This window comes from Gobius niger (assembly GCF_951799975.1).
Source record: "Gobius niger genome assembly, chromosome: 22".
NCBI lineage: Eukaryota > Metazoa > Chordata > Actinopteri > Gobiiformes > Gobiidae > Gobius > Gobius niger.
The window spans coordinates 4,012,286-4,039,303 of NC_136873.1; the positions used below are offsets into that span (position 1 = coordinate 4,012,286).

The 27,018-nt window shown below is 38.8% G+C and overlaps 2 protein-coding genes across 2 annotated transcripts in view; one reads left to right on the forward strand and one right to left on the reverse strand.

Moving 5' to 3' along the window:
- The window catches only part of LOC306981663 (ephrin-A5b-like), a 276,183-nt gene that overhangs the window by 213,797 nt on the left and 35,368 nt on the right, over nucleotides 1-27,018 (reverse strand). The window lies entirely within an intron of this gene.
- Nucleotides 17,078-27,002, forward strand: LOC306981552 (uncharacterized protein; the record flags this gene model as incomplete). The annotated part of the gene is made up of 8 exons (XM_079581159.1): nucleotides 17,078-17,144; nucleotides 17,450-17,494; nucleotides 17,585-17,638; nucleotides 18,822-18,875; nucleotides 19,936-20,136; nucleotides 21,072-21,419; nucleotides 22,815-23,059; nucleotides 26,756-27,002. Exons 1-8 carry the CDS (start codon nucleotides 17,088-17,090, stop codon nucleotides 27,000-27,002), a joined length of 1,251 nt encoding a protein of 416 aa, XP_079437285.1. The 5' UTR covers nucleotides 17,078-17,087.

The window sequence follows — 27,018 nt, forward strand, 5'->3', positions numbered from 1 at the left end:
GGAAAAGGGAAAGAGAGAGAGGGGGAGAAGAGGGTAGAGGAAAACAGGAGAGGGGAAAGAGGATGAGGGAAGAGAGAGACAGAGGGGGGATGAGAGGGGGAGAAAGGAGGAGGGAAAGAGAGAGAGAGGGGAAGAGAGGGAGGGAGAGGAAAAGAGGAGAGGGGAAAGAGGAAAGAGAGGGAGAGAGAGGGTAAAGAGGATGAGGGAAGAGAGAGACAGACGAGAGGGGGGAAAGGAGGAAAGAAAGTGGAGGGGGGAGAAAGAGAGGACAGGGAGATGGAGGAGAGACAGAAAGAGGCAAGAGAGGAGGAGAGGACATTAATTCAGATTTTAGGCTTATTGCTAATTTTATCGGGGCTATTACTAAAAAATCAGCCTTTCTTGCTATTTTTTTTTTTTTTTACCATGTTACATTGTTGTTCTTTTGTCAAAGACAGACCTGGAGCTGTGTTTGGAGCCACTCGCGCATCTTTGAGTAATCATCAGTGGCTCTCAGAGAAAGCTCCTGGGCTCCATGCTTTTCTCACCTCTCCATCTCTGGATAAGCTTCATCCTTCCATCACTCTCTATTGAAACAGCTGCACCGATAGGGAGCAAGAAGAGGGGGGTGGGAGTGGCTTACGGCGAGATCGTGTGAAAACCAGGAAGTGAAGCTGTTAGATACTATGAGTTTCAGCAGTTTTAAATCAATGTTGCATTTTCTAACCAACAAGACACTGATAAAGATGTTTCCAAATACCTACAGACTGCATAATTCTCCCTCTTTAACCTCTTAACTTCCACCTGAACGGATCCCATTTTCTCCAGTTTGGCTTTACCCTAATCTAAAAGCTTCCTGGGGAAAAAAACACAGAAACAGTTACAAAAAATGAGAAGAAAACAAGGATGTAAACGCAACAAAGATGTGAAAAAAATGTGACAAAAGCTCAACCCAAGGGTGACAAAAATCCAACAAAAATGTGACAAAAATCAACAAAAACACACAAAAAAATTACAAAAACTCAACCAAAAAGTGACAAAAATCCAACAAAAATGTGACAAAAACTCAACAAAAAAGTGACAAAAATGTGACAAAATTCAACAAAAACACAACAAAAAAATGACAAAAATCCAACAAAAAAGTGACAAAAAAGTGACAAAAATGTGACAAAAATACAACAAAAAATTACAAAAAATCAACAAAATGTGACAAAAACTCAACCAAAAAGGGACAAAAAAAATGTGACAAAAATGTGATAAAAATTCAACAAAAACACAACAAAAAAATGACAAAAATTCAACCCAAAATTCAACAAAAAATCTAAAAAAACACAACAAAAAAATGACAAAAATTCAACCCAAAATTCAACAAAAAATCAACAGAAACGCAACAAAAAAAATGACAAAAATTCAACAAAAAATGTGATAAAAACTCAACCAAAAAGTGACAAAAATGTGACAAAAATTCAACAAAAACACAACAAAAAAAATGACAAAAATTCAACAATATGTGACAAAAGTCAACAAAAATGTGACAAAAATGGAGCAAAAGAAAAGAATAGAAAAACCTAAAAAAGGTGACTCAACACAGCAACAACGCGAGGAAAAGATCAGTTTTGTGGGTCTTAGCTTTCAAATGAGGCGTGACACAGGCCTATATAACAGCCAAAGAGGACAGAATGCATTTGGTTTAGGCGGGTGGTAAGAGGTTAATGACAAAGTATTTTACACGTTGCTTAAATAAACCCATCCTGGCAGAGCTGCTCAAATCCAGCCTGTTTCTGAGGAAGTGATTCATGGTCAGACGCCGACAGTCAGGAGTCACAATGTCACACGGAAAAACCTCCACACACAAGACATTTGACCTCAGTACTGTGAAGTAGTCTTTGTGAGGATCTGTACTTTACTTGAGTAGTAGATGGTGAAGTACTTAATTGGAAAAGCACATAGATACTAGTCAAATATTACTCGAATTATAGTAAACGGTGGTAAGAAGTCATATTACTATTAAAGCGGAAGAAAATAGCGCCTGTACGACAACACAATGGGGACAAGAGTTCTTCCTTGTGGTGAGCCAGTGGCATTGACTGTACATCTGCACACCGCCAGTTCTGGAGTGTTTCATATACTCCAGGAAGAGTAGCTGTACTGGTGGTGCAGGCTGGTGGCCACGATTACCATCAACAAGTATGGAGTGTATGGATAATGCACGAAATTGTAAAGCGACTTTGAGCATCTAGAAATGCGCTATATAAGACTAATGCATTAACCCCTTAACTCCCACCTGAACCGAGCACATTTTCTCCAGTTTGGCTTTACCCCAGTCCAAAAGCTTCTGGGAAAAAGGTGTGAAAATAGCAACAAAACTGAGACGAAAACAATGATGGAAATGTGAGAAAAAAGTGAGAAAACATTGACAAAAGTGATGAAAAATTGATGAAAAAGTGGCAAAAATCTGACCAAAAAATGACCAAAATGTGATAAAAAATTTGACAAAAAAAATTACAAAAATGTGACAAAATTTTTTTTTACATTTGAATTGAAAAAAACTGGACAAAAAGGTGAAAAAAATGTGACAAAAAAATTTCTAAAATGTGAAAAAAATGACAAAAATGTGATAAAAAAATTGACAAAAAAGTGACAAAAATTAAACAAAATGTGACAACAACTCAACCAAAATGTGACAAATAAGTGACAAAAATTCAACAAAAAACACAACAAAAAAATAACAAAAATTCAACCAAAAAGTGACAAAAATTCAACAAAAATGTGACAAAAATTCAACAAAAACGCAACAAAAAATGACAAAATTTGACCAAAAAATTACAAAACTGTAACAAAAGAAATTACAAAAATGTGATTAAAAAAATGACGAAAAAGTGACAAAAATGTGACAAAAAATGACAAAAATGTGATTTGACAAAAAAATTACCAAAATTGACAAAAAATGATTAAAAAAAAAAGACAAAAAAGTTACAAAAATTCGTTGAATACCCAACAAGTTCTTCAAAAACTTTACTTCGGCAAATTGATGCCGTTGCTAGTTGCATTTTCATCAAAGGAAATCTGCATCATTATTATTTTTGCAAAATAGATGCGCGAAACAAAAGCAAATGGCCGTTGGTTGCCTGGGTTACGGCTGTCAGTGTGATGCAGCATTTACCCAGCAATAGGAAGTACTTTGACTGGAGGTGCTTTTTCTATATCGTAGTACATCGAACTTTAAACGCCTGAAAATAAACCAGAAAATCGCCTGTTCGCAATTTTCTGGTTAAATAAAAGTCAAATAGGTATAAATGAATCACTGCAGGAGTCATTGCGAGAGCTGGAAACGAGTTGGAGTTACGACAGCAGCTGCAGTCGTGCTCTGACTTTTTCCACAGCTTTGAAAAAGGGGAAGAAAAACCGGGGGATGATCCGCGACGGTGAAGTCTAAGTGAGGACACAGCGGCGAGTGGGAGAGCAGCGGTTCGACCACAGCACCGCACGCACGCCGCCGATTGGCTGCAGGCCGTGAGCGCACCGCGTTCCCATTGGCCGCCGGAGGAGGCTGGAACGCTCATAAAGAGGAGCAAGAGAGCAGCCTCCGACAAACAGCAGCCCAGAGTCAGAGGATCATCCAAGTCCACAGAACCACGAGCAGAGACCAGACCAGACCAGACCAGACCAGGCTGCAGAGAAGGTAAGGAACACATGGATCTGCACTTTCTGATACTTAAGGCGAGACACTGCAGGTGAATAGGGAAAAAATGTATATTTACAGATATCAATTTGAAACTTTTGCTGTCGATCACTGGCATAAATGTGAGAAAAAAATACATTGCAAGTTTTCTGTCATTTTATCTTTTCATATAAGAACATATAAGTTTTATGCCTAAAAATGCTCCAAATTTCCCATCTTTTCGGCAACAAAATCTGAAAAATGGATAGAGCTACATTCAAATTTATGGTTTCATTTTATTGATGAATGAGTTACCAAGACTTTCTCAGAGGGGATTTAGGATTTCTTGTTTAGTTTTAAAATAAGCAGTTTTTTAGTGGAACATTTTGTTAAAAAAATAATTTTCGCCTTATTTTTTGACATTCAAAACTCAATAAATGGGGCTTTAGGGATTAGATAATAAAAAATCCCTCTGAAAAAATCTTCCAAATATTGTTCAGTCCAAGGCTGGAAAATGTGAAGTCTTTAGGTCCGACTGACGTGGACATAGTGTCGCCACAATGACAGAAAAATATGTTTTGAGAAAAAGCCCCTTGAAATGGTATTCTCCCATATAAGTCTATGGGGGAACATTGAATCAGCGCAATATTTAAACATGTTATTGTGAAGATTAGGCATATTTTCTGTTTCCGGGTGAAAGCTTATATGTTCAGAGACCAATTAGACCCAAAACCTGAAAACTGAAAAAAATTGCCTGTAGTGTCTCCTCTTGAAACTTTTGAGTTGAATGTACTATGGCATTTTATGTGTAAAAAAGGAACACAAATTGTACATATTTTGGGGAAACAAAACTGGAAATAAGGACGGAGACATTTATGGATCATTTTGTTGACATTTTAAACAGTTTTCAGACTACAGTTCAGGCATCTAATCTACATGACTAATTCTGAAAAGCTAAAATCTGTTTCCACCATGTGTTGTCGGTCACTTGCTTAATAAATCAGACCACAAACTATATGAACAAATTAAACCTTTACATTAAGTGGGAGTGTTAAAAAAGAGATTTGAGATTATAAATTATAAGATCCTTCACAATTACTGAAGATTAGACTGTATTTGTGTCCAGATAAAAGTACACACACATGCGAAATGAGATGATTGGCCTGAAACCTTAAAACTGCTTTTACTCCATTTGGTGTCGGTCCTGTAGTTTACATTTTTAATTTGAACATTTTTCAATTTTTTTCAATTTCTTCAATTTCTTCAATTTTTTCAATTTCTTCAATTTCTTCAATTTTTTCCAATTTCTTCTATTTCTTCTATTTCTTGTATGTCTTCAATTTCTTCAATTCATTTTTTTCCAATTTCTTCATTTTTTTCCAATTTCTTCCATTTCTTCCATTTTTTCAATTTCTTCAATTTCTTCATTTTTTTCCAATTTCTTCTATTTCTTCTATTTCTTCAATTTCTTCAATTCAATTTTTTCCAATTTCTTCAATTTTTTCCAATTTCTTCTATTTCTTCAATTTCTTCAATTTCTTCAATTTTTTCCAATTTCTTATTTTTTTTCCAATTTCTTCTATTTCTTCTATTTCTTCAATTCAATTTTTTCCAATTTCTTCAATTTCTTCAATTTCTTCAATATCTTCAATTTTTCACATTTTATTTTATTTTTTGGGGTAGGGGTTTAAAAAAGTAGTTCTGTTCTAAATGTTTGTGTCCCTTGTTTTCCTTTACTAAATCCTAAATTCAAAAGTCATGTTATTGTCACTGGTTTCATTAATGATTCATTCTTCCTCTTAGTGCCCAAGCTTTAGTCCTGGTTCAGCTGGGGTTAGTCCTGCGTCAGTCCTACTTGAGGTCTCATTTGTTTACGTAGTTCTTGTAAATCGACTTGTTCATCCTGGTTTCGTCGTTGCCCTTAAATGCAGTCCTATTTTAGTGCCAAAGTCCCGGTTCAGTCGCGGAGCAGAGGTTGGATCAGCAGAGCCTATATAGCTGGAGGATTGTGTAGAGTTGGTGCAGCGGAGAATTCTATTGTGGTAACTATTCTAACCATCAAAATAAACACAGACTGGAATCGCCCACGTAAGGTCACAATCGTACTTCGACGCCGCCAGAGGGAAAACAAAGAGTGAAAAGAACTGCTCCAAAACTACTTCAACAAATGCTAAATTATGAACATACTTTCTGCTAAATAAAGATACGGAGACACAGAGAGGAGTCCCGTCAAAGTGAAGGAGTAAACATTTCAGACATGACACGGAACACAGTCGAGAAACGTTGAACTAATGTCTCTGTAGCGGCTGGACCACGTGAAACAAAAACTTTCACAAAGTCTAGCGTCCTCTCTGAGCATACATGAACGCAGGGGCTGGACTGGGACTGAAAAACAGCCCTGGACTCTGGTCAGACTGGCCCAAATTAGCGTAAATGTGACACTTCCACAAAAACATGTTAACCTCTGACCCCCCGCCTTAACCGAGAGCATTTTCTCCAGTTCGGCTTTACCCAAATCTAAAAGCTTCTTGACTGGAGAGCAACACTGTAATGACTCATTTTTTTTGTTGCTTTTTCATTACTTTTTTGTGTTTTTTCGTTGTGTTTTCGTCTCTTGTTTTTCGGGGGGTTTTTTCAGGTTATTGTTGTTTTTTCATCGCTTTTTTCATTGCTTTGTCGTCACGTTTTCGTCACATTTTGTTGTGTTTTTGTCACTTTTTTGTTTCTTTTCCTGTGCATTTTTGGTTTTGGATGCTTTTCTTTTAACTCCTTAACTCTCACCTGAACCCAGCGCATTTTCTCCAGTTTGGCTTTACCTCAGTCCAAAAGCTTCTGTGAAAATAGTGATAAAACTGAGATAAAAAAACAATGATGAAAATGTGACAAAAAAGTGAGAAAAGTTTGACAAAAAAGTGACAAAAAATTTATGAAAAAATGACAAAAATGTGACAAAAATTTGATTTAAAAAAAATGACCAAAAAAAATAACAATTAGACGAAAAAATGACAAAAAGAATGAGTTACAAAAATGAGTTGAACACCCGACAAAAAAATGATGGGAAAAAAAATCTGATGACATGAGGAAAAAGATCCTCTCGGTTCAGGCGGGAGTTAAGAGGTTAAGCTTTAAGATTTGGGTAAAGCTCAGTTACGCCCGGGGGTAAGGGTAAGGTATACCTTACCCTTACCCCCGGGAGGCCAGACCGGTGGCCCTAGAGCCAGTGGCCCTTCTGTGCTCTTCCAGAATGAACATATGGCCAGTCCGCCCCTGCATGAACGAAGCTCATAAAAACATCCAAAAGTGGAGACAAGGACTCTCAGCCATAATGATCAGGGAAAACATTTCTTTCCCAAACTGTATCTCCCATTTAGTCGTACTGGTCCCTGCTTCAACATGAAATCATCAAATTACAGAAGGTGTTCGCAACCTAGTATTCTATGAGGGTTATTTTCGCTTTTACACTGACAAACGACAGCAACGGTCCACAATCTGCACAGGTTGGATCGAAATAGAACCTTCAGTGTTTGCAGATTGAGTGGCAGATCAGCTAGTTAAATTTAGTTTTTTTGAGCAACAGAGGCATACAGGTATAGTATACATATAACATACAGAATTTATCACAACATAAGAGGTATTAGTGCTGCTCAAAGGGAGTAGGAAGAAGTCAGTTCTAACTTATAAGGCCCTCCCCCTCCTTTCAGACTTACACAACTTAAACTACTGCTCACGGCACAATCATTTTTAATGTATATTTAGGCTTTAACCATGAGATCTATGCGGCAATTCCACACTGAGGAATTGCCATTGTAGCGAATTAAGGGGAGACACTACAGGCAAAACTCAATTTTTTTCAGTTTTCAGGTTTTGGGCCAAATTGGTCTCTGAACATATAAGCTTTCACCCGGAAACAGAAAATATGCCTAATCTTCACAATAACATGTTTAAATATTGCGCTGATTCAATGTTCCCCCATAGACTTATATGGGAGAATGCAATTTCAAGGGCCTTTTTCTCAAAACACATTTTTCTGACATTGTGGCGACACTATGTCCACGTCAGTCGGACCTAAAGACTTCACATTTTCCAGCCTTGGACTGAACAATATATGGAAGATTTTTTCAGAGGGATTTTTTATTATTCAATCCCTTAAGCCCCATTTATTGAGTTTTGAATGTCAAAAAATAAGGCGCAAATTACATTTTTACAAAATTTTCCACTAAAAAACAGCTTAATATAGATAGCCAAAATCCCCTGTGAGAAAGTCTTGGTAACTCATTCATCAATAAAATGAAACCATAAATGTAAATGTAGCTCTATCCATTATTCAGATTTTGTCGCCAAAAAGATGGGAAATTTGGGGCATTTTTAGGCATAAAACACCTTGTTCTTAAATGAAAAGATAAAATGACAGAAAACTTGCCATGTATTTTTTTCTCACATTTATGCCAGTGATCTACAGCAAAAGTTTCAAATTGATATCTATAAATATACATGTTTTCCCTATTCAACTTCAGTGTCTCACCCTAAGTCAATATTTTGTCTGATTTCAACCACTGTCCTTAACCCCTTAACGCCTGAACTAATTTCCCATTATATAAAAAAATTTATTATCAGTGTTTTTGCTTTCAAGCTGATGCTAAATTAAGTGGAGATTGTAAATTTTTATGTCGCACATAGTATAGATATAGTTTTAGGTATGTTGCCAATCGGCAACAACAGGCATAAGTGCAATTTTGGGTATGTTGTAATTCGGCAACAACAGGCAAAAGTTGTAAATGTATGAAAATGACAAAATGTATTTATTCACAATTATTACAAATGTAAATGCACTGTAAGATACACTGAACACTTGTGTATTCAGGTTAGGATATTAGAACAGTAAACAGAGCTAACGCTTTTCACTAAATTCTTGCAAAGTGTTGATTTTGAGCAGCTGATGCCGTCCTGCAGCAGCAGCACTGGTAACAGGAAGGGCATCAGGATGTTCAGTAACATCTTCATTACTGCTGTTCCTGTCATCAGTGCCTTCCCTGCTGCTGCTGCTTTCATCACCTGATGTAGGGAGGAGAAAAAAAAGCACTTTATAAAGGTGCAGACAATTTATCTACAAAATATCTACAATTTTTATGACTAATTATCAGATTTTGCTCCCTTTCCTGAGGTTTTATAATACATTGTACATCAGATACCTCTATGTACCATTACTTATTTGCAAATTATATTATAATTGCACATTATTTTCGGACGTGGAACTCTTGTTTGTGGTCCAGTAGGTCCACCTTGTGGTCGCTTTGCAAACAACACCAACGGTTTCATTTTGTTCTGTGTAAAAAAAGGGCTAACTTTTTTTTTTATATCTTTGTATGTTATTGTTACAATGATTATAGAATTTCACTAAAATGGCATGTTCTAAAAAACGTTTTAGCACTGTAATACATCTAAATACTACTAAAATGCGGTCACTGTGGCCACCAGATGGAGCTACTGCAGTTTTCCTTTATGGCCTGATGTTGCCGATTGGCAACGTACCTAAATCTTCAAATAACAAAAAAAAAATCCATCACACGAAGTTCATTCCAATCAATAATCTAAAGATGGAAACAAGGAGCTGCTGCATAATTTTATTTTAGCACAACTCAATTTACATTTGAAGATTTCATCAAAGTTGCTGCCTCGATTTGCAGAAATGCTATTTCCGCTAAATAGCTACCATGACCCGCTTGTGGTTCCTTCTCTGACCGGTCCTACGAGAAACTAGTGCTTGCAAAACGTTCCTAGGTACGGCATGGATGTGCGCAAACAGGTATCAAGGGAAAACGTGCGTTATTTTAGCCACAGTCTGGCAAGAAGAGGTATGTTGCCGATTTACGCCAATAGGCGTTAAGGGGTTAAAAACTGTAACACTGAAGAAGAAAAAAACGTCTTTCCCACCTCCGAGTTCCGACCTCAGAGGACAAATGAAACACACCAAAAGATATTGAAAATACTTTTGGAAAATCCGAATGTTGTTGTGTAAAAGAAAGAAAGGAAAATGTGGTGCAAAGACGCATTTCGGTCCTGTAATTTACATTTTTTATTGTAACATTTTTCAATTTTTTTCAATTTTTTTCAATTTTTTTTCAATTTTTTCAATTTCTTCAATTTTTTCAATTTCTTCAATTTCTTCAATTTTTTTCATTTTTTTTCAATTTTTCGATTTTTCAATTTTTCAATTTTTCAATTTTTCAATTTTTATTTTATTTTATTGGGGTGGGGGTTTATAAAAGTAGTTATGTTCTAAATGTTTGTGTCCCTTGTTTTCCTTTACTAAATCCTAAATTCAAAAGTCATGTTTTTGTCACTGGTTTCATTAATGATTCATTCTTCCTTTTAGTGCCCACGGTTTAATCCTGAGAGGGTTAGTCCTGCGTCAGTCCCACTTGAGGTCTCATTTGTTAATGTATTTTTCCAGTGTAGTGAGCCGCTTGTGCACAGTTTGTGTCAGACCTGGTCCAGTATTGGCCCGGTCCTGGTCCGGTCCCAGACCACACTGCCCGGTCGCCCTCTCGTGCAGCCTGTGGGGCCTACAATGGGACATGGTTTTATTATTGCATGTTCCTCTCGGCGCAGGGCTTCAGTTACAGCCGCACTAAATGAGCACTTCTCCTTCCAGACTTTACGGCAGCGGCAGCAGCGAGCCGCCCCGTGATTGGCTCGGAGCGGGACGTGGGGGCGGCTTTGATTGGCCCGACCCAGCAGGAGGAAGTTGTGGGCTGAAATGACAGAGTGCGGAGGGAGGAGAGTAGTAAATTCTCAGCATTTCGTAGAAGTGGGCTTGGTTTTTGTTCTGTGAGGAGGTTGTCGTGGAAACTGGTGTATCTCGGGTCATTTTCACAACAACAAGTCGGATTCTTTTATTGTCAATCTATTCGGTGAGGAACAGTGTAGTTCAGGGGGCGGGAGTTTGCGTGATCTCTCTGTGACCTGTACTCTGGTTCCTCCTACAGAGTCCCCCTCGAGAGCCAGGATGAATGTTTGTGAGTGTGGAAATGATCAGCCCATGGCTACAATCAGGGGCGGACTGGCCGTATGTCCATTCTGGAAGAGCACAGAAGGGCCACCGGTCCCGCCTCAACTAAGCTTTACCCAAATCTAAAAGCTAAAAAGAAACGCATCAAAATAGCGAGAAAAAAGGGATGAAAAATTAACAAAAACATGAGAAAAACACGGACAAAAAAAACTACAAAAACGTGAGAAAAACAAAATGATTGAAAAGATGATTAAAAAAAAAAAAAAAATGTGGAGACGTGACGAAAAGTTTCCATCACTTTTGTAGGTCTTAGCTTTCAAATGAGGCGTTGCATTGTTGCTCTCCAGTCGAGAAGCTTTTAGATTTGGTTAAAGCCCAGTATAAAAAAAACATGAATCTAAAAGGAATTCCGTGGAGCATGGTGTGCCACAAGGTTCAATTTTGGGACCAGTATTATTTATTATTTATATTAATGATTTTGCTTCTGTTTCTACGACCACCTTTCCCGTTCTTTTTGCTGATGATGCCAATCAAAAAAATAATAATAAAAAGCCAAACTGGGGAAAACGCACTCGTTAATGTTAAGGCGGGGGGTAAGAGGTTAACATATGTATTTGTGGAAGTGTCACAATTACGCTAATTTGGGCCAGGCTGGTCAGAGTCCAGGGCTGATTTTCAGTCCCAGTCCGCCCCTGTTCATTAACATGTAATGATCAGCTGACCAAGCTCTGCACCTCAGAGGATTATTTTTATTCATCTTTATTAAAGTTGTTTTATTAATTTGACCTTCATTTAATGAGGAGAGTTCCACTGAGATTCAGAATCTGTTTTTGAGTCATGGGCCCAGGCTATGCAGACGTTAGCCTTCATTTTACCCCAAATTTCTCTTTTTTTACAATGTACTTCAGCCCTGGTTTAGTCCCTCTTTAGCCCTGGTTTAGACCCTCTTTAGCCCTGGTTTAGTCCGTCTTTAGCCCTGGTTTAGTCCCTCTTTAGCCCTGGTTTAGTCCCTCTTTAGCCCTGGTTTAGTCCCTCTTTAGCCCTGGTTTAGTCCCTCTTTAGCCCTGGTTTAGTCCCTCTTTAGCCCTGGTTTAGTCCCTCTTTAGCCCTGGTTTAGTCCCTGTTTAGCCCTGGTTTAGTCCCTGTTCAGCCCTGGTTTAGTCCCTCTTTAGCCCTGGTTTAGTCCCTCTTTAGCCCTGGTTTAGTCCCTGTTCAGTCCTGGTTTAGTCCGTCTTTAGCCCTGGTTTAGTCCCTGTTTAGCCCTGGTTTAGTCCCTCTTTAGCCCTGGTTTAGTCCCTGTTTAGCCCTGGTTTAGTCCCTGTTTAGCCCTGGTTTAGTCCCTGTTTAGCCCTGGTTTAGTCCCTGTTTAGCCCTGGTTTAGTCCCTCTTTAGCCCTGGTTTAGTCCCTGTTTAGCCCTGGTTTAGACCCTGTTTAGCCCTGGTTTAGACCCTCTTTAGCCCTGGTTTAGTCCCTGTTTAGCCCTGGTTTAGTCCGTCTTTAGCCCTGGTTTAGTCCCTCTTTAGCCCTGGTTTAGTCCCTCTTTAGCCCTGGTTTAGACCCTGTTTAGCCCTGGTTTAGACCCTGTTTAGCCCTGGTTTAGACCCTCTTTAGCCCTGGTTTAGTCCCTCTTTAGCCCTGGTTTAGTCCCTGTTTAGCCCTGGTTTAGTCCCTCTTTAGCCCTGGTTTAGACCCTGTTTAGCCCTGGTTTAGACCCTGTTTAGCCCTGGTTTAGACCCTCTTTAGCCCTGGTTTAGTCCCTCTTTAGCCCTGGTTTAGTCCCTGTTTAGCCCTGGTTTAGTCCCTCTTTAGCCCTGGTTTAGTCCCTGTTTAGCCCTGGTTTAGTCCCTGTTTAGCCCTGGTTTAGTCCCTGTTTAGCCCTGGTTTAGCCCCTCTTTAGCCCTGGTTTAGTCCCTCTTTAGCCCTGGTTTAGACCCTCTTTAGCCCTGGTTTAGTCCCTGTTACTTAAAGGATTTTACACCACAAATATAAAAATCAGGTATAGGACCTTTATTGAAAGACACTAGAAACACATAAGTGACTCATGCATATTCAGCTGCTTCATTATTGCATTGATTCAATGTTTTTCCACAGATTTATCGGAAATTTCTTTAAATGTCCAAGGCCATTATCTCCAAATGCATTTTTCCCACATTGTGTAAACAACATCTTCACTCTTAAATAGCTCATTTGAAATCTGAACAAGTCTGAAAAAGTCCAACAAATCGAGCCCATAAAGCGTGAATATCAGTTTTCACACTTAACAACAGAATCACAAAACATTTAAATTGGAATAATGACAGATTTTTTAGAAGCAGAATCAGTTTTATTGCTTCTGTCAGTGAAGGTACATTCACAAACTACCATTTGTCTTTCCCAGCCTGACTTTTACCTCTCAAAACACAGGCTTTCAACTCATAACCAGCCTTGATCTTGGACTCAAACCCACGGCCCTGCCCTGATCCCCAGAACTCACCCAGGACTCCCAAAAGGATGTGGTCATTTTTACACAATAAAAAAAAAAAAAAACACAAGAAAACAGCAGCGTGTTATTTCACCCGCTCCTCGGGCCCGTGGTGCGTTCGAGGGCTCTGGTGCGTTCGGGGGCTGCAGAGGAGCCTGTAATGACGCTGGTACCGTGTAATTGGGTGGGTTAAAAGCGGAAAGCGAAGCCGCAGCTTCCACACGCCCTTCGTGGGGAGCTATATTTGCCACGAGGCCACGAGGCTCGGAGAGGCGCGTGCAGGACCTGCTTTAGTAGAACCTACAGTGTGGGACGAGTTTCTCTATGTGTCGCTGAGCTTTCAGGAGAAAACTAAATATCTAGGAGTTTCACTGTGTGTGGCTGAAGTGAAGCTGTGGAGAGGGTTTTTACGCCGCGATGAAAAGATGAAGTTTATCTGGAGATGGAGAGGTGAAGAACGTATTTCATGGATACATAGGAGCTTTCTGTGAGCTAGAGGAACTAGAGGAGGATTCAAAGATCATCATTTGAGAGTGGCTCCAGGTCTGTTTTGATGAGACAAAACATGAGTTGGGGGGTAGGCGCTCATAAGCTTTTGCTTCAGCACTGCAAAAAGTAAATATCAAGCATTGAATTGAGGAAATGTTTCTTGTTTTGAGCGGTTTTCACTCATTTAGACACTTTTCCTGATCGGACCAAGTTTGCTTTGCTTGTTTGAGGACATTTCAGACCAGTTCTAGGGTAAATCTCGCTTGAAATAAGAAAGTAAAATTGCCAATGAGATGAGACCAATTGTCATTTTTTTGTCACATTTTTGTCACGTTTTTTGTCACTTTTTGTTATTTTTTTGTTATTTTTTTGTTATTTTTTTGTCACATTTTGTTGTTATTTTTTGTTATTTTTTTGTTATTTTTGGTCATTTTTTTGTCATTTTTTTGGTCATTTTTGTTTGTTTGTTTTTTTCATTTTTTTTTCATTTTTTGGGTATTTTTTTGTCACATTTTTGTCATTTTTTTGTCACTTTTTGTCATTTTTTGTCATTTTTTGGTCATTTTATTTGGTTATTTTTTGTCACATTTTTGTCACATGGCAAAGAAAATGACCTGAAATAAGGACAAAATGTATCGAAACGAGTCAGAAACATCTCAGAACAAGTGAAATAATCTACGACAAATGCCCAACAACTTCTTAACTAGTCAAAACAACTAAAATTTGGGTTATTGTGCTCAAATTGAGATGTTCATTGAGATGTTTCTGACTCGTTTCGATACGTTTCGTCCTTATTTCAGGTCATTTTCTTTGCCAATGGGGTAAGAAAATTGGTCTTATCTCATTGGCAATTTGACTTTCTTATTTCAAGCGAGATTTACCCTAGAACTGGTCTGAAATGTCCTCAAACAAGCAAAGCAAACTTGGTCCGATCAGGAAAAGCGTCTAAATGAGTGAAAACCGCTCAAAACAAGACACATTTCCCCAATTCAAGTCATTTAAGCCAATGCTTGATATTTACTTTTTGTAGGGATATCCTCATCCAAACTAACATTCTTTCAGCCCTGGTTTACTCCCTGTTTAGCCCTGGTTTAGTCCCTGTTTGGCCCTGGTTCAGGTGTGTGTTGGGCTTGAGCAGAGCTAAACATGGAGACACTCAGACGCAGCATCACACGTTTGGAAGGAGGAGGGAGCTAGTTGTTCATTAGAAAGCACTGAGATGGTGTCATGATGTTCTCCGTCGAGGTGTTTCACATTTGATTACAATGACCATGTGTATTGTGTAACTCAATCTGCTCAGGTTAGTCCAAAGGTTTCAGAAAAATCGGAATATCGACCTTAATCCAAATATTGACAATGTAACAGGGTAAAAAGCGCTGAAAAGTCCACCAACTTAATATTCCACAATGAAAACTTCACACATCAGGCTTATTTTTTTTTTACAGATTACACCTTTTACAACATCCTTTTATGGGGCAAAAAGAACATTATGTCACAAAAACAAAAACAAGTTAGGTGTGGGCCTGTATACTGCATTTATATGAGCTGACTGACTCCTGCCTCTTGGAGCCAGCATTTGTACTTTTGTGGCCATGTGACCATTTCTATGGTTCTCGCTTCTTCCCAAACATGGTTGCCCCGTTTGCAATGCTCGGATTTGGTCAATTTGAGATTTTCTTGCTTTTGTTTTGCTATTGCCGTACTAAAAAGAACAAATACTTTGTTTATTGAAGACAAAAGGATCTCCAAGGGTCGCCCTGGGTACAAGCCGTGTTTTTGGGCCCACACCGGATGTGCTTGGTATAACTTAATGGACAAGCCCCAGTTTAGTCCCTCTTTAGTCCTTGTTTAGTCCCTCTTTAGTCCTTGTTTAGTCCCTCTTTAGTCCTGGTTTAGTCCATCTTTTGTCCTGGTTTAGTCCATCTTTTGTCCTGGTTTAGCTATAGTTTAGCTCTGTTTAGTCCTTCTGTTGTCCTGGTTTAGTTCCTCTTTAGCCCTGGTGTACATAGTCCCTCTTTAGCCCTGGATTGACCCTCTTTAGCCCTGGATTAGACCCTCTTTAGCCCTGGTGTACATAGTCCCTCTTTAGCCCTGGATTAGACCCTCTTTAGCCCTGGATTAGACCCTCTTTAGCCCTGGATTAGACCCTCTTTAGCCCTGGATTAGACCCTCTTTACTTCTGGATTAGTCCCTCTTTAGCCCTGGATTAGACCCTCTTTAGCCCTGGATTAGACCCTCTTTAGCCCTGGATTAGACCCTCTTTACTTCTGGATTAGACCCTCTTTAGCCCTGGATTAGACCCTCTTTAGCCCTGGATTAGACCCTCTTTACTTCTGGATTAGTCCCTCTTTAGCCCTGGATTAGACCCTCTTTAGCCCTGGATTAGACCCTCTTTAGCCCTGGTGTACATAGTCCCTCTTTAGCACTGGATTAGACCCTCTTTACTTCTGGATTAGTCCCTCTTTAGCCCTGGATTAGACCCTCTTTAACCCTGGTTTGGACCCTCTTTACTTCTGGATCAGTCCCTCTTTAGCCCTGGTGCACATAGTCCTGGTTTAGTCCCTCTTTAGCCCTGGTTTAGACCCTCTTTAGCCCTGGTTTAGACCCTCTTTAGCCCTGGTTTAGACCCTCTTTAACCCTGGTTTAGACCCTCTTTAGCCCTGGTTTAGACCCTCTTTAGCCCTGGTTTAGTCCCTCTTTACTTCTGGATTAGTCCCTCTTTAGCCCTGGTTTAGACCCTCTTTAGCCCTGGTTTAGACCCTCTTTAGCCCTGGTTTAGTCCCTCTTTACTTCTGGATAGGTCCCTCTTTAACCCTGGTTTAGACCCTCTTTAGCCCTGGTTTAGACCCTCTTTAGCCCTGGTTTAGACCCTCTTTAGCCCTGGTTTAGTCCCTCTTTACTTCTGGATCAGACCCTCTTTAGCCCTGGTGTACATAGCCCTGGTTTAGACCCTCTTTACTTCTGGATCAGTCACTCTTTAGCCCTAGTGTACATAGTCCTGGTTTAGACCCTCTTTAACCCTGGTTTAGTCCCTCTTTAGCCCTGGATTAGACCCTCTTTAGCCCTGGATTAGACCCTCTTTAGCCCTGGATTAGACCCTCTTTACTTCTGGATCAGTCCCTCTTTAGCCCTGGTGTACATAGCCCTGGTTTAGACCCTCTTTAGCCCTGGTTTAGACCCTCTTTAGCCCTGGTTTAGTCCCTCTTTAGTCCTGGTTTAGACCCTCTTTACTCCTGGATTAGTCCCTCCTTAGCCCTGGTTTAGACCCTCTTTAGCCCTGGTTTAGACCCTCTTTACTTCTGGATTAGTCCCTCTTTAGCCCTGGTGCACATAGTCCTGGTTTAGACCTTTACTCCTGGATTAGTCCCTCTATAGCCCTGGTTTAGACCGTCTTTAGCCCTGGTGTAGCCCCTGTTCACACGTTGGCTGTTGCCATGGTCACAGTAAACATCCGTGCTGTGCTTGTGTTGCAGTTGGAGTGTACGACATGATGAAGGTGGTCCTCGTCTTCGCTCTGCTCTTCGCCGCCGTCCTCTGTCGCCCGGTAACGCCCACAACTCACAACCATTACACCAGAAACACCAGGAATGAACACTTCCTGTCCCTTCAGCTCACACTTCCTGCCCTGTTGTTTTCCTGTAGGAGAAACCGCTGATAAACTAACATTCAAACAGTTTGTGTTGAAAATGAGGAGACACTGATTAGAATACCTTTAAGTGGTGACGTCACAGCTCTACAAAAAACTCTGTAACAATTGGGCAACGCACTCATCACACAGAGAGTACCCAAAAACCACAAAAGCATGAACGGTTTTGGGGCTGTAAATGACTGTCTCTTTGACTGTTGCAGGCGAGGAAGGTCTCCCTGGGCAGTTCAGAGAGCTCTGAAGAGGTGGTGAGTGAAAGCCTTTCTGTTCAGTTGACTTCATGATCCGTCAGAGCAGTGGACGTCCTAACTCTTTCCCTATTTTTCGTTGTCCCACAGGTGAGGCGTCCCGGTGCTGCTCTGGTCTCACAGTCACAGTCCTCATCCGTACAGGTCGGTAAACTAAAGGTGCTAAATAAGCGCAAGCTGGAAAATGGCATTTGCCGATTTGTGGGCACCAACATTTCTCTTTGGAATTGCGTGAATAACAGTTTTAGGGACTCAAAATCTGATGTGTAAATGGGATAAAAAAATACACTTTAGCGTGTCCTATTGGTTAACCTCTTAACTCCCGCCTGAACCGAGAGGATCTTTTTCCTCACGTCATCTTTTTTGTAATTTTTTATCACATTTTTGTCATTTTTTCGTCCATTTTTTCGTCCATTTTTAATCATTTTTTTGTCACATTTTTGTCACTTTTTTGTCACATTTTTGTATTTTTTTTGGTCATTTTTTATCACACTTTTGTAATTTTTTTGTCACATTTTGTCACAATTTTTGTCATTTTTTAGTCAATTTTTCGTCAATTTTTAATCAATTTTTTGTCACATTTTTGACATTTTTTTAAATAATTTTTTTGTAAATTTTTTTGTCAAACATTTGATTAAAAAAATGACGAAAAAATGACAAAAATGTGATAAAAAATGACAAAAAGTTACAAACATTTGATGTAAAAAATGACGAAAAAATGACAAAAATGTGATAAAAATTGGACAAAAAAATTACAAAAAATTTACAAAAAATTACAAAAATGTGACAAAAATGTGACAAAAATGTGACAAAAAAATGATAAAAAATGGACGAAAAAATGGACGAAAAAATGACAAAAATGTGACAAAAATGTGACAAAAAAATGACAAAAATGTGACAAATAAATGACAAACATTTGATTCAAAAAATGACAAAAAAAATGACAAAAATGTGATAAAAATTACGTAGTGGAGCTATTTTGACCCGTTTTCCAATGTGTAAAACAAGTGACAGTGTTTTCAGCTGCTAAAAAGTTCTTGCTCCTATTATATAACACGGTGACCGGAGGTGGTTCACTCGCTAAGTGGAATGCGGAAGTGGTTAGCGCATAACCCCTATTGTTCGGTAAATGACCCACATATACCCTTAAAGTGGAGTAAACAGGGCTATCTCCGCCAGTCTAAAGGTCCCTGGTTCCATTTCATTCAATGTGCACAGATAGCATTTGTTTATACTCTTAATAATGCTACACTTGTGACTAAGACTAAAAAAACTCTTCTAGTGCGTTCCTGTATTATTGACTCTTGTTGTGTTGCTGTTTTTTCAGCGTCCATCAGTGTCCAGCAGCTCTGACGAGAGTCCCGAGGACTCAGGAGAACAGGTGAGACCTCCAGGGGGCAGCAGAGGGACCTAGACCTAGACAAACTGATGGAGGAGCTGATGGAGGGGCACGTGATCAGTGGAGCTCCACTTTTCCACAGGAAATGTCACCTCCGCAGGACAACGCTATCTTAAACTAATCCAAATTAACCTAATCCCAAGGTTGACCCCTTAACTCCCACCTGAACCGAGCACATTTTCTCCAGTCCAAAAGCTTCTGGAAAAAAGCGGTGAAAATAGCAACAAAACTGAGACGAAAAAAAATATGGAAATGTGACAAAAAAGTGACAAAAAATTGATGAAAAAGTGGCAAAAATGTCACAAGAAATTGACAAGAAATGGACAAAAAATGTACGAAAAAAATGACAAAAATGTGATTAAAAAATGACCAAAATTTGATAATTTTTTTTTTTTTAATGACAAAAATGTGACAAAATGTGACAAAAAAAATGACAAACATTTGATTTAAAAAAAGACGAAAAAATGACAAAAATTTGATAAACATTTGACAAAAAAATGACAAAAAAATGACAAAAATGTGACAAAAAATGACAAAAATGTGATAAACATTTGACAAAAAAATGACAAAAATGTGACAAAAAATGACAAAAATGTGATAAAAATTTGACCAAAAAAATGACAAACATTTGATTAAAAAAATGAGGAAAAAATGACAAAAATGTGATAAAAATTGACCAAAAAAATGACAAAAATGAGTTGAACACCCAACAAAAAAATGATGAAAAAAAAAAAAATCTGATGACGTGAGATTGACGTGAGATTAACTTAAATAAATGTCTGCCTATAGACCCATTTGCAAAAAGCGGTGTTCAGTTCCAGTGTATACGGACCGCTAGCAAGTTAGCTAGTCCAAGAGCCCGTTAGCATGCTCAATGTATTTTTCCTATAGCTGTTAGCATTAGCCATCAAACATCGCAAATTATGAAAGATAAAGAGGTTTTCACTAAGAATCCCAGTTATCTCAGTTGTTATGAAATGATTAGCAAAAATGTACTACTGTCTGTGACGTGTTTGTGATGTTCTGTGATTTTTTTTTGTAGCAGGCGGCTCCTGTGGTCCAGGTGCAGATGAAGGTCGCGTCGGTGTCCGAGTCGGTGTCTGATTCGGTGTCCGATTCGGTGTCCGCCACCGTGTCCGCCTCCACCCAGAGCCCGGACAGCGGGGACAGTCAGGACAGCGACGACAACGACGATGACGATAATGAAGAGGAGGCGGAGGATGACGACGAAACGGAAGAGTCCGTAAGTAGACAACATCTCCTCACTTCGTACATGGATCTCTTTACTCCGTTTGAGAACAAGGATGAGTTTAAAAGCACGTAAAGAAGAACAACTATTCCCCTTTTTGATTTAGTTCTTCACCTGGTTTTACCCGTTTACCATTTCCTGTAGAAATAGGACGCACTAGTAGCAGCAAACGCACAATGCTGGGATACACATAACTGAAGGAACAACAATGAAACTTTTCTGAAAGTATTGCCTTTTGGTGGGTTTATGGAAGTATTCAGAGGTGCCAAGGTAAAAAAAAAACAACAAGAGGAAAGAAGCAGCTAAAAGACGAGCTAGCAACGTGCAGATGTTATGCTAATACCAGCTAAAGTTGTGCTAACAGTGGCTAAATGCTATCATTGAGAAAATGACCTTTTTTTTCGTGAGTGTTGTCCTTCAGTGAGGGGCTTGCTAGTTTTATCCTTTTGTCGGATTTGTCTTCTTCATTAAAGGGGCTAGATGCAAGCTGGCCATTTTATACTCACTACTGCCACCTCAGGTCATACGTGTAACTGCAGTTTTCCAGCATTTCTGTGAAAGTGACCCAAGTTGTGAAATGTGACCTTGAACTTGTCCCTGTAAAGAACTGGGATGCTACAAATATGGTAGCAAGGTTATGAATGAGTTTGGGCTACAACTAACCACAACTTTTTTATTTAGTGGCATCCTCTTTCATTGTTTGGAGTAGAAAAAACAAATCAGTATAGGGCTTTTAAAGAGCAACTAAAGATCAAACCAATGCTTATAAACTGTATATCTGATGATTTTAGAGTATTATCTGCTGTTCCCACTGAATTGTGTAGTATATTTTGGACTTACATAGTCTAAAACCGTGTGTACTGCCCCCTTTTGGCTCTTTATGTATTTTCTTTTCGAATGTGCTGACGCTGGTGTTAAACCTGTCGCAGGAGACGGAGGAAGATTCCGGCAGCTCGGAGTCCGGCGAGGCCTCCACCGTGTCCACCGCCACCATCTCCCCCGTCATCGTGACCGACGACGTCACCGAGGGGACCGTGGCGGAGGAGGCGACCCCCGACCCCCTGGAGCCCACCATCGTGACCGACGACGCGGCCGACTCGGGCCGCGGGGACAGCCTGGGCTCGTACCCCGGCGAGTACAAGAGCGTAGTGTACGTGGAGGACAAGACGTACCACAAGCTGCCCGAGCCGCACAAGTCCTGGGACTACGGCAGCAAGAAGGGCGGATACGAACCCGCGCACGGCAACGAGGTGCACAAGAGCTTCAAGGTGTACAAGGTAAACGGCTAAGCGCACTGACGCCACTTTCATAACACGCTCTTGAGTATTTACTTTAACCTCTTAACTCCCGCCTGAGCTGAGAGCATTTTCTCCAGTTCAGCTTCACCCAAGTCCTGTAGGCCAGTGTAATGCCTCATTTGAAAGCTAAGATCTGCAAAACTCATCTAAATGGAGCTTTTTCTTCACGTCATCAGATTTTTTCCTCCCATCATTTTATTTTGGTATTCAAGTCATTTTTGTAACTTTTTGGTATTTTTTTTTCACTTTTTGTCACATTTTTGTCATTTTTGTGTCATTTTTCCGTCGATTTTTTGTCACATTTTTGTCATTTTTTGTCACATTTTTATCATATTTTTTGTCATTTTTTTTATCTTTTTTGTGTCATTTTTCATCACATTTTTGTCATTTTTTTTGTTATTTTTTTTGTTATTTTTGGGTCATTTTTAGTCATTTTTTAGTCATTTTTTGTCACATTTTTATCATTTTTTTTGTCATTTTTTCGTCATTTTTTTCATCAATTTTTTGTCATTTTTATCATTTTTAATCAAATTTTTGTCATTTTTTCGTCATTTTTTGACATTTTTTTGTCATTTTTTCGTCATTTTTTAATTTTATCACATTTTTGTCATTTTTTTGTCATTTTTTTGTTATTTTTGGGTAATTTTTAATCATATTTTTTCAGCATTTTTTAGTCCTTTTTTGTCAGATTTTTATAATTTTTTGGGTTGTTTTTTCGGCATTTTTTAGTCATTTTTATCATTTTTTGTCACATTTTTGTCATTTTTCCGTCACTTTTTTGTCACATTTTTGTCATTTTTTTTGTCATTTTTTCCGTCATTTTTTGTCATTTTTTTGTCATTTTTCATCATATTTTTGTCAAATTTTTATCACATTTTAGTTATTTTTTAGTCATTTTTTGTCATATTTTTATAATTTTTTTGTCATTTTTTCGTGAATTTTTTTGTCATTTTCATCATTTTTTGTTAAATTTTGTCATTTTTTCGTCCATTTTTCATCACTTTCTTTTTTGTCACTTTTTTGTCACATCATCATTGTTTTCGTCTCAGTTCTGTCGCTATTTTCACACCTTTTTTCCCGAAGCTTTTGGATTTGGATAAAGCCAAACTGGAGAAAATGTGCTCGGTTCAGGTGGGAGTTAAGGGGTTAATTGTTTGCAGTCATCACATTTTATTGGTTTTATTACACAATGAAGTGAAAACGTGAGCTGAAAGGTTGAGGCTTATCCATTTCAATGAATATCTGCCAGAATATACAAAAGCAAACATGGCCGAGGATACACCGACTATACTACAACTCCAGATATTCTATTGCAACTGTATTTTTCCTCATTTGGACGAGTACAAGTACAAGTACCCTGTGTGTGTCTCCCAGGGTCTCCAGGTTCACCAGGAGCTTCTGGAGGGGGACAGCAGCACTCCGGACGTGGAGACTCAGAGCCTGGACACCTCGTCAGGGTCGTCCCAGGACCTGAGCCCCCGCCAGGCCTCTCTCCACCACGACAGCAGCCTGAGCGAGAGCAGCCTGAGCGAGAGCAGCCTGAGCGAGAGCAGCAGCTCCGGCGCTGACCACGCCAGCAGCGGCAGCTCTGGGAACGCAGAGGAGGACGAGCAGACCAAGTAAGACTCGGGTTCTTCTCGTACCAATATTTTAGTATTGGTAACAGGTCTGAGCTCATTCTACACATTAGGACATGGCTGGAACATGTGGGGGGGAAATACATCATTTTAACATTTGTAAACTCCGTATAATCCCTTTAACTGTGGCACAAGGTTTTCTTTACACAACACAGTTAATGACTCAGACATTCATCATTTTAATTAAGATCTGCAGTTTTCTGACTTTCTTGACTGGGTTGCAGGTGACATCACAGCGTTCTAAAGGCCTATACTATTATATAGAGGAAAAATGATTTTGTCTTTGAGGAAATTTTTGGTCTTGTACAAAGAGATCATGGACCCAGTGACTGATATGAATGATCATTTTTCTAATCCATACATTTTCTTTATAGCTACGACTTGTGAAAGTGCAATGCTGTTAATAGATACAGACGGCATCTCTGGAATCGCCCATATATGGTCATGTTTGACAACAGTTAAGGGGGAAAACAATTTGGAGAAATATCTAAACTTTCTCTAATTATTCAAAAACTACTGTAACAAACGCTGAATTATGAATAAAGTTTCTACTAAATAAAGATGCAAAGACATGGGGAGGAGCAAAGTGGTTCAACAGGACATAAATACATAAATAACGCATCGGACTAATGCTAACGGTTAGCTAGCACTAGCTACAACTGCCGTTTTTTTCACTTCTACTGAACAATCTGCTGTGAGAAAATATCCATATGGGCCCGATTTACACTTGACTTTAATTATGTGTGATAAATAAGTTCATATTCCACCAGAAAATGGCTAAAAAGAAGGAAAAATTGTGTTTCTCTAAAGATTCTATTTTCCCCCTCGGCGAAGACACGCCCCCTTCTATGACGAGATGCCGTCTGTATCTATGGTAGCCTGTCACGAGCCAGACTGATCCATGTTCAGAGACACCTGGGGGGATGCAGTCTGGTAGTGTGGGATTTGAAATTCGCTGACTCCGGCAAAATCAAGCGGAGCCAATCACAGCACGGGAGGCGGGAGTTAGCGGTGTGTCATCCCGTAACCAAAACAGCGAAAAATGGCGGCCGCGACACAGCGATGTTTTTACCAGTGCTCTTTCTTCTGTTTTTTAAATGAGCGTGGGTCGCTTTGTGTTTGATTGCTTATCTCTCGTTCAAACTACGATCTTTGGCCCCACCTTGAATCTCAATTCGGAAATCGCGTCCCATTACCACAATTCCAGACTGTCTTTACATATAAATAGAACATAAATAAAGTCAGTCTGGTTTTATGCCAGGCTACCTGCTGTATGTAGGGCGAGATACTGTTACGATACTGTTTTCGATGCCCAGGGGCGGACTGGCCATACATCCATTCTGGAAGAGCACAGAAGGACCACTGGCTCGAGGGCCACCGGTCCCGCCTCAACCGAGCTTTACCCAAATCTAAAAGCTAAAAAGAAAAGCATCAAAATAGCGAGAAAAAGAGGATAAAAAGTCAACAAAAACATGAGAAAAACACAACAAAAAATGGTTGAAAAATGTAAAATTATTTAAAAAACAACCAAATTATGACAAAAATGTGGCGATGTGACGAAAAGTTTCCGTCACTTTTGTAGGTCTTAGCTTTCAAATGAGGCGTTGCATTGTTGCTCTCCAGTCGAGAAGCTTTGAGATTTGGGTAAAGCCCAGTATAAAAAAACATGAATCTAAAAGGAATTCCGTGGAGTATGGTGCACCACAAGGTTCAGTTTTGGGACCATTATTATTTATTATTTATATTAATGATTTTGCTTCTGTTTCTACGACCACCTTTCCCGTTCTTTTTGCTGATGATACCGATCAAAAAAATAATAATAAAAAGCCGAACTGGGGAAAATGCACTCGTTAATGTGAAGGCGATGTCAAGCATGAAAAACACATATAACTGCAAATTATAAAGTTACTTTGTTTTATTTTTTTTCGATAGCCTACAATTGCATTTGTTTCTATCCATGTAAATAAAATGCTATATTAAAACAAATGGTTATGGCAAAATCCTAGTTTTAGTAGAAAAAAAATCAACCATTGTAACAATTTAGTGCAAAAAAACAACACCTGTATCTACAGCACCTACAGTAACTTTACCTCATTCGTTAACTGAAAGAAAATGCCACATTAGATTATTTTGAAAGTGTCAGTTCAGCATCAATTCTTTTATAAGTCAGTTTTTAACATATGCTGTTGTTGACGTCAACAACCTTTGCGATAAAAAATTTAAAAACTGTGAAAGTTGCTGCTACAACACTCTGTGATTGATAAATTACCAAGACACCACAACAGTGTTTCCTTAACTTTGTGAAAGGAGTGAAACAGCGCCGCCAATTTGAAGCTGGTGGTCAAAAAGTGTACTGCATCCATATTTACCATTGAGAATGAATGGAAGAGAGTTAGTTTTAAGCGCTAAAGTAGGTCACTCTCTGGCGGGCCAACAGAATTGTTTTGGCCCGCGAGCCCCACTTTGGGCACCCCTGGTTTAGGTATTGCTGGTGAAGTAATAGTATCGAAAGCAGGTTACCCCAGTTTGCCCCATTCTTTTCCTAATTTCCCCTCAATTTAATCCCCAATTTTGCATTTTTCTAAATTATTCTAAATTTTACACCCATTTCTTGACATTTTAGATGAATATGATAAATGAGCAGATTTTCCACACATTATTGTTTGGTTTTTTGGTTCGAGATGACACATATTTTTGTATTTATCGGACAAAGTATTGCTCAGGCATCGGTATCGAAAACCTTTTTTATCAATTTTTTGTCCAATTTTTATCACATTTTTGTCATTTTTTTGTTATTTTTTAATCACATTTTTTTTGTCATTTTTTTGTCATTTTTTTGTTATTTTTTTGTTATTTTTTTGTTATTTTTTAATCACATTTTTTGGTCATTTTTTTGTTATTTTTTAATCACATATTTTATTTATTTTTTTGTCATTTTTTTGTTTTTTTTTTGTTATTTTTTAATCACATTTTTTATATCATTTTTTGTCACATTTTTGGCATTTTATTAGTTAATTTTTCGTCACTTTCTTGTCAAAGTTTTCTCACTTTTTGGTATTTTTTGTGTCATTTTTTTTGTATTTTTTTCGTCATTTTTTGTCACATTTTTATCATTTTTTTGTCATTTTTTAATCACATTTTTTTGTTATTTTTTTGTTATTTTTAATCAAATTTTTCTGTTATTTTTTTGTCATTTTTTAATCACATTTTTTTGCCATTTTTTTGTTATTTTTTAATCACATTTTTTGGTCATTTTTTTGTTATTTTTTAATCACATATATTTTTTATTTTTTGGTCATTTTTTTGTTATTTTTTTGTTATTTTTTTGTTATTTTTTAATCACTTTTTTTTGGGCATTTTTTGTTATTTTTTGGTCATTTTTATCATTTTTTTTGGCATTTTTTCGTCCATTTTTTTGTCAATTTTTTTGTCATTTTATAATTTTTTGTCACATTTTTGGCATTTTTTAGTTAATTTTTCGTCACTTTCTTGTCAAAGTTTTCTCACTTTTTTGTATTTTTTTGGTCATTTTTTTGTCACATTTTTATCATTTTTTTGGTCATTTTTTCATCATTTTTTTTCGTCGATTTTTTGTCATTTTCAAGTATTGTTAAAGTGCTGGTATAAAACAAAAGTAAAAACACCCATAACACCTCTGACCTTCTGTCTGCGTCTCAGGGCGGACAGTGTCAGCGCCGACGGCACCGGCGAATCCAGCGCCGCGGACGACGCCGCCGCCAGCGCCAGCGCCAGCGAGGAGAGCCCGGAGGGGGAGAGCCAGAGCAGCGAGGAGGCCACGGCCGCCACGCCGGGCGCCGACGACGACAGCCAGTCGGACGAGAGCGACAGCGACGAGAGCCTATCGGACGAGCAGGCGCCGCCCGGCCTCACCACCGACCTCCCCATGGTCATCACCGCCAAATAAACCCCGCCCACACAGA